The sequence below is a fragment of the Terrapene carolina genome, unplaced genomic scaffold, assembly GCF_002925995.2.
Source record: "Terrapene carolina triunguis isolate 2854851 unplaced genomic scaffold, T_m_triunguis-2.0 Scaffold85, whole genome shotgun sequence".
Lineage (NCBI taxonomy): Eukaryota > Metazoa > Chordata > Testudines > Emydidae > Terrapene > Terrapene triunguis.
In genome coordinates this window covers 16,904,882-16,917,226 of record NW_020664436.1, presented here as the reverse complement: position 1 = coordinate 16,917,226, position 12,345 = coordinate 16,904,882, and the positions used below count along the sequence as shown (strand labels likewise).

Here is a 12,345-nt window from a genome sequence, read left to right as displayed (position 1 = left end):
TTGAATGCTCAGCACTTTCAGAAAATTAGGACCTTCTTAGATGTCTCAGTTTGAGCATCCAAAAAGTGGGCATCTAGTTACCTTCAAAATGGAGGCCAAGATATTTTACCTTGATCCAAGATAAAAGTCTAACGCCTGTATCAGTAGCAGGGTTCACTATAGCACTGCTCTAGAAATTGGCCAGCAGCCTCTTGAAATATATTTTTGGAGATTATTTTTAAAGGATGTGTCAAGAAAGGACATCATCTGTTTTACACACATTGCCTATAGCTAAATCTTTGTCATGAAAATATTGTATACCCTCAGCTAACATAAAGCAGAAAGTGAAATAACATTGTAAAGTAGATGTTAACATAGTCTATAAAGGAATAAAAAAGCATTTCTTTTTGGAGTTAACTTGGTAATGAAGGAACAAATGCCATGTCTCAACCTTATTTCATTTCTAGCTTAAGGTTAATTATTTTATTGTCACTGTTCATCATAAGCAGCAGTACAGCACTGGATGAATAATGGTAGGTGTGCCTGCCTTTATTTAAAGGGAAACTTTAAACTTTTTTTATGATTTGTATAATATTTTCTTAGGCCAATGTACATGTGCCAGCAATGCCACTCTGGCATGTACATTGGCCAAACCGGACAGTCTCTACGCAAAAGAATAAATGGACACAAATCTGACATCAAGAATAATAACATTCAAAAAACAGTAGGAGAACACTTTAACCTGTCTGGTCACTCAATAACAGACCTGAGGGTGGCAATTTTGCAACAGAAAAGCTTCAAAAACAGACTCCAAGGAGAAACTGCTGAACTTGAATTGATATGCAAACTAGATACAATCAACTTAGGCTTGAATAGAGACTGGGAATGGCTGAGCCATTACAAACATTGAATCTATCTCCCCATGTAAGCATTCTCACACTTCTTATCAAACTGTCTGTACTGGGCTATCATACAATCATACAATATCAGGGTTGGAAGGGACCTCAGGAGGTCATCTAGTCCAACCCCCAGCTCAAAGCAGGACCAATTCCCAACTAAATCATCCCAGCCAGGACTTTGTCAAGCCGGGCCTTAAAAACCTCCAAAGAAGGAGACTCCACCACCTCCCTAGGTAACTCATTCCAGTGCTTCACCACCCTCCTAGTGAAAAAGTTTTTCCTAATATCCAACCTAGACCTCCCCCACTGCAACTTGAGACCATTGCTCCTTGTTCTGTCATCTGCCACCACTGAGAACAGCCGAGCTCCATCCTCTTTGGAACCCCCCCTCAGGTAGTTGAAAGCAGCTATCAAATCCCCCCTCATTCTTCTCTTCTGGAGACTAAACAATCCCAGTTCCCTCAGCCTCTCCTCATAAGTCATGTGCTCCAGACCCCTAATCATTTTTGTTGCCCTCCGCTGGACTCTTTCCAATTTTTCCACATCCTTCTTGTAGTGTGCGGCCCAAAACTGGACACAGTATTCCAGATGAGGCCTCACCAATGTTGAATAAAGGGAAATGATGATGTTCCTCGATCTGCTGGCAATGCCCCTACTTATACAGCCCCAAATGCCGTTAGCCTTCTTGGCAACAAGCGCACACTGTTGACTCATATCCAGCTTCTCGTCCACTGTGACCCCTAGGTCCTTTTCTGCAGAACTGCTACCCAGCCATTCGGTCCCTAGTCTGTAGCAGTGCATGGGATTCTTCCGTCCTAAGTGCAGGACTCTGCACTTGTCCTTGTTGAACCTCATCAGGTTTTGTTTGGCCCAATCCTCTAATTTGTATAGGTCCCTCTGTATCTGATCCCTACCCTCTAGTGTATCTACCACGCCTCCCAGTTTAGTGTCATCTGCAAACTTGCTGAGAGTGCAGTCCACACCATCCTCCAGATCATTAATAAAGATATTAAACAAAACCGGCCCCAGGACCGACCCTTGGGGCACTCCGCTTGAAACCGGCTGCCAACTGGACATGGAGCCATTGATCACTACCCGTTGAGCCCGATGATCTAGCCAGCTTTCTATCCACCGTACAGTCCATTCATCCAGCCCATACTTCTTTAACTTGCCGGCAAGAATACTGTGGGAGACCATATCAAAAGCTTTGCTAAAGTCAAGGAATAACACATCCACTGCTTTCCCCTCATCCACAGAGCCAGTTATCTCATCATAGAAGGCAATTAGGTTAGTCAGGCATGACTTGCCCTTGGTGAATCCATGCTGACTGTTCCTGATCACTTTCCTCTCCTCTAAGTGTTTCATAATTGATTCCTTGAGGACCTGCTCCATGATTTTTCCAGGGACTGAGGTGAGGCTGACTGGCCTGTAGTTCCCCGGATCCTCCTTCTTCCCTTTTTTAAAGATGGGCACTACATTAGCCTTTTTCCAGTCATCCGGGACCTCCCCCGATCGCCATGAGTTTTCAAAAATAATGGCTAATGGCTCTGCAATCTCATCCGCCAACTCCTTTAGCACCCTCGGATGCAGCGCATCCGGCCCCATGGACTTGTGCTCATCCAGTTTTTCTAAATAGTCCCGAACCACTTCTTTCTCCACAGAGGGCTGGTCACCTTCTCCCCATACTGTGCTGCCCAGTGCAGCAGTCTGGGAGCTGACCTTGTTTGTGAAGACAGAGGCAAAAAAATCATTGAGTACATTAGCTTTTTCCACATCCTCGGTCACTAGGTTGCCTCTCTCATTCAGTAAGGGGCCCACACTTTCCTTGACTTTCTTCTTGTTGCTAACATACCTGAAGAAACCCTTCTTGTTACTCTTAACATCTCTTGCTAGCTGCAACTCCAAGTGTGATTTGGCCTTCCTGATTTCACTCCTGGATGCCTGAGCAATATTTTTATACTCCTCCCTGGTCATTTGTCCAATCTTCCACTTCTTGTAAGCTTCTTTTTTGTGTTTAAGATCAGCAAGGATTTCACTGTTTAGCCAAGCTGGTCGCCTGCCATATTTACTATTCTTTCTACACATCGGGATGGTTTGTTCCTGCAACCGCAATAAGGATGCTTTAAAATACAGCCAGCTCTCCTGGACCCCTTTGCCCTTCATGTTATTCTCCCAGGGGATCCTGCCGATCTGTTCCCTGAGGGAGTCAAAGTCTGCTTTTCTGAAGTCCAGGGTCCGTATTCTACTGCTCTCCTTTCTTCCTTGTGTCAGGATCCTGAACTCATGGTCACTGCCTCCCAGGTTCCCATCCACTTTTGCTTCCCCTACTAATTCTTCCCTGTTTGTGAGCAGCAGGTCAAGAAAAGCTCTGCCCCTAGTTGGTTCCTCCAGCACTTGCACCAGGAAATTGTCCCCTACACTTTCCAAAAACTTCCTGGATTGTCTGTGCACGGCTGTATTGCTCTCCCAGCAGATATCAGGGTGATTAAAGTCTCCCATGAGAACCAGGGCCTGCAATCTAGCAACTTCTGCTAGTTGCTAGAAGAAAGCCTCGTCCACCTCATCCCCCTGGTCTGGTGGTCTATAGCAGACTCCGACCACGACATCACCCTTGTTGCTCACACTTCTCAACTTTATCCAGAGACTCAGGTTTTTCTGCAGTTTCATACCGGAGCTCTGAGCAGTCATACTCCTCTCTTACATACAACGCAACTCCCCCACCTTTTCTGCCCTGCCTGTCCTTCCTGAACAGTTTATATCCATCCATGACAGTACTCCAGTCATGTGAGTTATTCCACCAAGTCTCTGTTATTCCAATCGCATCATAGTTCCCTGACTGTGCCAGGACTTCCAGTTCTCCCTGCTTGTTTCCCAGGCTTCTTGCATTTGTGTATAGGCACTTAAGATAACTCATCGATCGTCCCTCTTTCTCAATATGAGACAGGAGTCCTCCCCTCTTGCTCTCTCCTGCTTGTGCTTCCTCCCAGGATCCCATTTCCCCACTTACCTCAGGGCTTTGGTCTCCTTCCCCCAGTGAACCTAGTTTAAAGCCCTCCTCACTAGGTTAACCAGCCTGCTGGCGAAGATGCTCTTCCCTCTCTTCGTTAGGTGGAGCCCGTCTCTGCCTAGCACTCCTCCTCCTTGGAACACCATCCCATGGTCGAAGAATCCAAAGCCTTCTCTCCGACACCACCTGCGTAGCCATTCGTTGACTTCCACGATTCGACGGTCTCTACCCAGGCCTTTTCCTTGCACAGGGAGGATGGACGAGAACACCACTTGTGCCTCAAACTCCTTTATCCTTCTTCCCAGAGCCACGTAGTCTGCAGTGATCTGCTCAAGGTCATTCTTGGCAGTATCATTGGTGCCCACGTGGAGAAGCAGGAAGGGGTAGCGATCCGAGGGCTTGATGAGTCTCGGCAGTCTCTCCGTCACATTGTGTATCCTAGCTCCTGGCAAGCAGCAGACCTCTTGGTTTTCCCGGTCGGGGCGGCAGATAGATGACTCAGTCCCCCTGAGGAGGGAGTCCCCGACCACCACCACCCTCCTCTTGGGAATGGTGGTCGTGGAACCCCTATCCCTAGGACAGTGCATCTTTTGCCTTCCAATCGGTGAGTCTCCTTCTGCTCCCTTCCCTATCTTGATTATCACTTCAAAAGTTTTTTCTCTTACTTAATTGGCATCTCAGAGTTGGTAAGACAACTCCCACCTTTTCATGCTCTCTGTATGTGTATATATATCTTCTCAATATATGTTCCATTCTATGCATCTGAAGAAGTGGGCTGTAGCCCACGAAAGCTTATGCTCAAATAAATTTGTTAGTCTCTAAGGTGCCACAAATGGCTTTAATGTAAGTTCTATTTATTTAAAAATGGTTTATTATGGGCAATTACCTACATTTTCTATACATCATTTACTAGTAAACTACTGTGAAAGTCTGCAGCATCTCTTTTGAACTCTTTTAGGGTGAAATTTGCCTTTCTGCAGAGGGCCCATTGAGAACTATAAATCCCCTAAGACTTTTAAGACACTGACAGGGCCGGCTCCAGGCACCAGCTTAACAAGCAGGTGCTTGGGGCGGCCAAGGGAAAGGGGCGGCACATGCGGCAATTCGGGGGCGACAGGTCCCTCAATCCCTCTAGGAGCGAAGGACCTGCCACTAAACTGCTGCCATCGATCGTGGCTTTTTTTTTTTTCTCCCCCAATTGCCGCCGCCGTTCGTGATCATGGTCGTGGCTTTTTTTTTTTTTTTTCCTTGGGGCGGCAGAAATGCTGGAGCCGGCCCTGGACACTGAAATCCTACTTAAGACCTATTTTGCCCTCAAAATAGGATTTCAGGGGTTCATAGACCTTTTGTGGGTCTTCTGCAGAGCATTGAATTTCAATCTTGTTGATTAGCACTTCCTTTGTTACAAACTATCAGTGCAATAGTGGGCACCGCATTTCAAGAAAGATGTGGAGAAATTGGAGAGGGTCCAGAGAAGAGCAACAAGAATGATTAAAGGTCTTGAGAACATGACCTATGAAGGAAGGCTGAAAGAATTGGGTTTGTTTAGTTTGGAAAAGAGAAGACTGAGAGGGGACATGATAACAGTTTTCAGGTATCTAAAAGGGTGCCATAAGGAGGAGGGAGAAAACTTGTTCACCTTAGCCTCTAAGGATAGAACAAGAAGCAATGGGCTTAAACTGCAGCAAGGGAGGTTTAGGTTGGACATTAGGAAAAAGTTCCTAGCTGTCAGGGTGGTTAAACACTGGAATAAATTGCCTAGGGAGGTTGTGGAATCTCCATCTCTGGAGATATTTAAGAGTAGGTTAGATAAATGTCTATCAGGGATGGTCTAGACAGTATTTGGTCCTGCCATGAGGGCAGGGGACTGGACTCAATGACCTCTCGAGGTCCCTTCCAGTCCTAGAATCTATGAATCTTGCAAGTGGTCTGCATTCAGAACTCCCACTATATTCAATATATGCAATTAAACTGGCTAGGATAAAAATTCATAAATATAATATGAACCCTTATGCTTCAGGATATAAAACAACTTCTAACTGCCTGGAATTGGGAAGAAGGTTACCCAACAGGGACATTATTGCAAAGTTGTCCATTGTGAGAGTTTTAGACCTTCCTCTGAAGAATCTGCTACTGGCCAATTTTGGAGACGGATTAGTGCATTAAATGGACCACTGGTCTGATCTGGTATTGCCATTCTTCTGTTCCAAGTGGAAGTTGTGAGCAGAGCACTCATTGCATGAGGCCCTGAATGCTATGTAGCAGCAGTAAAATGTCAGCTCTCCTTCAGAAACACCAGAAGCATTCATAGTTTAAAAGTGACTTGCAAGTAAAAATACTGTTTTGAACATTCCTGGGGTTCTTTGATTTTTTAATGAGTGTTTTAATTTAGAGCCACTAGTCAATGGGTCAGTTTCTGGAGTAAATTATTTCTCAGCATGAGTAATAATGGTAAAATCTGACTTTTTAATTTTTAAATGTCTAGCTTTGTCACTGTCTTGAATGCAGAACTCCTACAGGCTTCAACTGAGTGTTTAAAAATATGTAGGCCCTAAGGTACAAGAATTAACCACTGTGGTCTAAGAATTTAAATAATCTTGAAAAAAGATTTCTTGTTAGCTATCATAGCTTAGTGATCCAGTTATTTGGACTGAGATTGCAACTTTTTCCTCAAATCATTGCTGTATGTTCAGCAGAAAAATCTCAGCCGCCTTCCAGCCCATGCATGGTGATAGACCCTAATCAGTAGAAGGGTTAATATACCATGGAAATCCATTAAAAACTCAGCACTCCACAACACAGGATTTCTAATTTCCTTTAAAATTATGCCCACCCCCAGGCCTTCCTATACTAAAAACAGGAAACTGAGCTGTTTGGTGGTAAAGCCTATATGATAACTGGAGGAGCCCAGCACAAAGAAACAAGAAACTCTCCTGGCACATCACTGTGTGGAGGGATAGACAGATCCTGAGATCTATTCTGATACCCTGGAGAGTCTCTCTTCACCCCCCGTGCCCCCCGCCCAAATTGATAATTCTGATTCTGACTGTGGGGTTTCTTTTTTAATCTTCATTATTGCTTTTTCTCAGCTGGAAGGTCACTTTAGTAAGGCAGCTAGACATTGTACCTCCTCATCAACATCAGTGGATAGTGACAGCATTTTCTCAGGCTGACTTCAGGCTCAGACCTAATATTAGACAGTGAAGGGTTCTAATAAACATTTTAGCATATTTATTAACTCCCCCAGTTATCCCATAGGCTTTTTTCTGGTGAACAGCTTGGTTTCCCTTGGGAACCATGTTTCATAACTTTCTGGTCTTCCAAAACCCAGGAGACTGTGAATAGATAGGACAACACTTAAAGGAAAGCTGTGAAAAACTGCTAAGAAGGAAAGAAAGAAGGAAAGAAAAGAAAGAAAGAGGCAGTAATATTAAGTGCTGAATCAAATATCTTCCTGCCTCAGTGACTAATCACAACAGTCTAAATATTAGATCCATAACAACATTCTGGACTTCTACTGTACTTTTAATCTACAAATCTCAGTGTTTTACAAGTTAACATCAGCATTTTCTGACTTGAGAGTTGTTGGTGCTCATCACCTCTGAAAATCGGGCTAGTTATTTAGATGCCTAACGTTAGGCACCTGAGTTTGAAATTGTTGGATTTAGTGATTTACCCAAAAATCACACAAGTCAACTGCGAAGATAAGAAAAGAATGTTGGACTGACTCCCAACCTTATGCAGATTCCATTAGCCCATAGCTCTCCAATACTGAGGTTAAACACACTGTGGTGCACACCACCTTGAATTTCCAAAGCATTCAGCCAAGATATTTTTTTAAAAAAACTGGGTGCCTGAAGTTAGGATATTTAGTCACCAAAATAAATGGGCAGTTTTTCCAAAAGTCCTGAGTATCCAGCAGCTCTCATTAAAATGAATGGGAGCTGTTGATTGATCAGTTTCATGGAAAACCACAACAGTTAATTCGGTGCATACATGTGGACATAGGAACCTAACTTTAGATACTAATTTTTGAAAAATCTTGGCTTTAGTCATTTTATAGTGTTTTTTTTAACCAATTATGCACGTATAATTTGTGTGTGTAAATGCTAAACATGGCTAGGGTGGCCCTGGCACCTCCTCAGAATACGGGATTTCAACGCCCCTGCCCATATGGCCCCTCCCCCTTCTGCATCAGCCTACCCACATGGCCCCACCCTATTTTAGCCCACACACACAGCCCCACCCCCTTCTTTGTCGGCCCCCTGCACTAGCCCATCCTTGCCTGCATGACTCTGCCCCTGTGTGTGAGCCTGCTTGCATTGGCCCACCCATGCCTGCATCATTGCATATGGAGGTGTCACCTTGACCCCGCCCCTCTGGCATCCTCCTGCATCCACAATCTCTTCCTATTCTCACCTCTCATTTTCAATGGATAGAGCCATGTCCAGTGCTAAGTTTCTACTAGACAGGAACAGTACGGCATAAATCTAGGATTGTCCGGCTTTAAACTGGACAAATGGCCTCCCTACATATGGCATGAAATAACATATTGTACACAGATGTGGCCATTCCCATCCATGTGAACCTGAATGTATGCACATGTATTTGTGTGGCCATGTATATGAACAAATAACTGATTTCCATATGTCCACTGGATACATACATTCACATATCTTGGAAAGTTTGGCCCACTATGAGTTTGAGAATCCTAACCGGGTTGCTTGCATGTGTTTGAATCTCATCAGGATGGTAGAATCACTACTTTTAAAGTACCTTCTGTTTCACTAAGACATTGTCACCATATGTATTTATAATGTGCACAGCAATGCAATGCTATTTTTGTATTCCTGGATCACATTCATATTTGACTTCTGCCTTAATAAACTTTATAAAATCAAAGCCAACCTTGAGCTGAGCATCAGCAGTTCTTGCACTGGGATTGAACAAAACAACAACAGTGTTTTTAATGGTGGGATGGCTAAACAAGACAGACTGTAATAATATTTTTATACATACAATACAAGACTCCTGATAGAAAGAGAATAGGTATCCACACTGACCATAGTCTGTATTTTCCGGCTCCCAACAATTTGATGGCCAAAAATAGGGTGTCTATAGAATAAAACAAAATAAAACAAAAAAGCAGGGAATTCAGGTTAGACAAAGCAAGCATTATACAATTCCTAGACTGACACTGTTTTGTAAAGGTTATTTATGTTTTCTTCGGAAATCCACTGTATTGTAAATCCAGCAATTTTGAAATAGGCATCAAAATGGCAAATTACTTTTGTATGCTTATTTATGGTATTTATGTAGTGTGCTAGAATGGCAGCTAAGAAGAATGAAGTATTATTATTATTGATAAACTACAGAACAGGTACAGGGCAGCCCTACTTTCTCCAGGAACATGCTCACACCAACCTGAAGAATCAACGTTTAGAGGTGAGAAGATTTTGCACTCTTTATGACCCATTCAATCTTTGATTTTGCAGAACTTGTGATTAATAAACGGTATGTTAAGGTTCTAAGCAACTCACTAGTAGGTATTTATTAGAGTTGGTCAAAAAGGACAGGCTACTTTCACAAAAATATTCAAATTTTCAAAAAGTTGTATTACTGTCGAGGCCTTCAAAATGCAGTTCTTTATTTTTCCATTAAAAAATACCTAAAATGTTATTTACTTTTTTCTTTTATTGCAAACAAAATGATTTTTTTTATTTCAATAGCATTTTGTTTATATCGTTGGGGAAGATTAAAAAAATCAGACAGCTCTAGTATTTATATACACAGTATATTCATGTGTATACACTAATATGAAATTTGAGATGTGATATTATTATAGTCAAATGTCAGTATTTGTGTTGGTTTGTTTTTGAATTTTTTCCCCGATGGAACTGGAAAAATGAAAAAATGTCTTTTTTTAGGGTGGATTTTTCGTTTGTTTGTTTTATTTTTCCTTCCCTCCCCTCTCTCTGTTTTTCCTCATCCTTCGACACCCACACCTTTTCAATGGAAAACAACGAGAGAAAAGGTGGTGAAAGGGAAAAAGGCGGGAAGTGAAAAATGAAAAAGCAAAATGAAAAAATGTAAAGCAAAATTTCAAAAATAAAAATGGTCAAAACTAAAAATTTCTGATTACAATTTTCATGAAATATTGCTAATAAATGAAAAATAATTCCACCTGCAGAATTAAAATGACAGAAAATATATTATTGTGAAATATTTCAATCTGTCGGTCATTGCTAATGAATTGGTATTCACTGTTCTAGAGCTCTGATGTTAATTTATATCACAACTCATTGCATAAACTGAGGTTCCTTTTGCCAGGTTCCAATGATTAAATGTTAATCTTAAATTATGGCAGCCCTCCCCCCACCAACCCTCCTGGGGAGAGGCTCAGAGAGCCTTTAACATAGCACTCCCATACATGGCGGTAAACAGCCATGCCCTCCCACCGAAAAATCCATGCACAACTCTGTTCCTAAATTAGCAGAAGCATATGCTAAACCTTTTTTAAAAGATGCAGCAGGGCCCACTAATAAATATGTTTCTTCAAGGTACTTGGCAGCATCATGCCTGCTTTATCCATACATAGACATACTGACTCCAGGCATGCCACTCTCAAGGCACACGCCTTCCCAGTCCCTGAGTCTGCATGGCTGTAAATTCAGGAGTGTGAATTTAGCCCTAAAGCTGTCCTAAAATAAGCTAACACTGATATCACCCAGAGTCTTGGACAGCAATCCCTTGAGTGGAACTGGAAATGTGTAAGCCATATGATGCAGCTTTTCTCTCTTAGCCAACAAACAGTTCTTCCAGACAGAGCAATAACACTGTCCTTTTCTTACATGGACACTATAGGTCTTAGGCCTGATCTACACTACGGGGTTAGATTGAATTTAGCTGTGTTAGGTGGATTTAAAAATGACTGCATCCACACAACCAACCCCGTTCCGTCGACCTAAAGGGCTCTTAAAATCGACTTCTGTACTCCTACCCGGCGAGGGGAGTAGCGCTAAAATCAACTTTGCTGGGTCGAATTTGGGGTAGTGCAGACGCAAATCGATGGTATTGGCCTCCAGGAGCTATCCCAGAGTGCTCCATTGTGACCGCTCTGGATAACACTTTGAACGCCAATGCACTAGCCAGGTAAACAGGAAAAGCCCTGGGTACTTTTGAATTTCATTTCCTGTTTGGTCAGTGTGGCGAACTCAGCAGCACAGGTGACCATGCAGTCCCCCCAGAATTGTAGAGCATAGAATGTTTCTATGCTCCCCCTATCATCTCCGTCCCTGAGGTTATCACAGATTAGAAGGTGAAAAAAAACGCACTCGTGATGACATGTTTTCCGAGCTCATGCAGTCCAACCTGCACTGATAGGGCACAGCTTAATGCATAGAAGCATTCAGTGGCAGAGGTCGGGAAAGAATTAAGTGATCGTGAAGAGCAGAGACAGGATGTGATGCTGAGGCTAATGGGGGAGCAAACGGACATGATGAAGCATCTGTTGGAGCTGCAGGAAAGCCAACAAGAGCACAGACCCCCACTGCATCCACTGTATGACCGCCTGCCCTCCTCCCTATGTTCCATAGCCTCTTCACCCAGATGCCCAAGAACGTGGGTGGGGGAGGCTCCAGGCACCCAGCCACTCCTCTCCAGAGATGGCCCAGGCAACAGAAGGCTATCATTCAAACAGTTTGATTTTTAGTGTGGCTACAATAAACAATGTGGCCTTGTCCTTCCCTCCTCCCCCACCCCACCCGGGCTACCTAGTCCGTTATCTCATTTTTTTTAAATTAATAAAGAAAGAATGCATGGTTTCAAAACAATAGTTACTTTATTTCGAAGGGGGGGGGGAGGGTGGTTGGCTTACAGGGAACTAAAATCAACAAATGGGGTGGGTTTGCATCAAGGAGAAACACAAACTACTGTCACACGGAAGCCTGGCCAGTCATGAAACTGGTTTTCAAAGCCTCTCTGATGCAACAGCAGTGGTAACGGTGAGCTGACCAGGCTCCATGCTTGCCGTGGTATGGTGTCTGCATGGATAACCCAGGAAAAAAGGCGCAAAACAATTGTCTGCTGTTGCTTTCAGGGAGGGAGGGGCGACTGAGAACATGTACCCAAAACCACATGCAACAATGTTTTTGCCCCATCAGGCATTGGGAGCTTAACCCAGAATTCCAATGGATGGCGGAGACTGTGGGAACTGTGGGATAGCTACCCACAGTGCACCGTTCCGTAAGTCGATGCTAGCAACAGTAATGAGGACACACTCTGCCGACTTAATGCACTTAGTGTGGACATATGCAATTGACTGTATAAAATCAGTTTCTAAAAATCAACTTCTATAAAATGGACCTAATTTCATAGTGTAGACATACCCTTAGTCTTATCTCAAACATGTGACATGCCTCGTTGCATCTCTGCAATTCAAGTATTTAGCTTACATTCTTC

The 12,345-nt window shown here is 43.2% G+C and overlaps 1 protein-coding gene across 4 annotated transcripts in view; it reads right to left on the bottom strand.

Moving 5' to 3' along the window:
• The window catches only part of RGS7 (regulator of G protein signaling 7), a 397,552-nt gene that overhangs the window by 82,715 nt on the left and 302,492 nt on the right, over positions 1–12,345 (bottom strand). For 3 of the 4 annotated variants that reach the window (XM_026649548.1, XM_026649549.1, XM_026649551.1), the window contains exon 5: positions 8,949–9,000. The exons of the other annotated variant lie outside the window; for it this stretch is intronic. In XM_026649548.1, the coding sequence (XP_026505333.1) occupies positions 8,949–9,000 (52 nt within the window). The remainder of the gene's footprint in view (positions 1–8,948; positions 9,001–12,345) is intronic. 4 annotated transcript variants of the gene reach the window in all.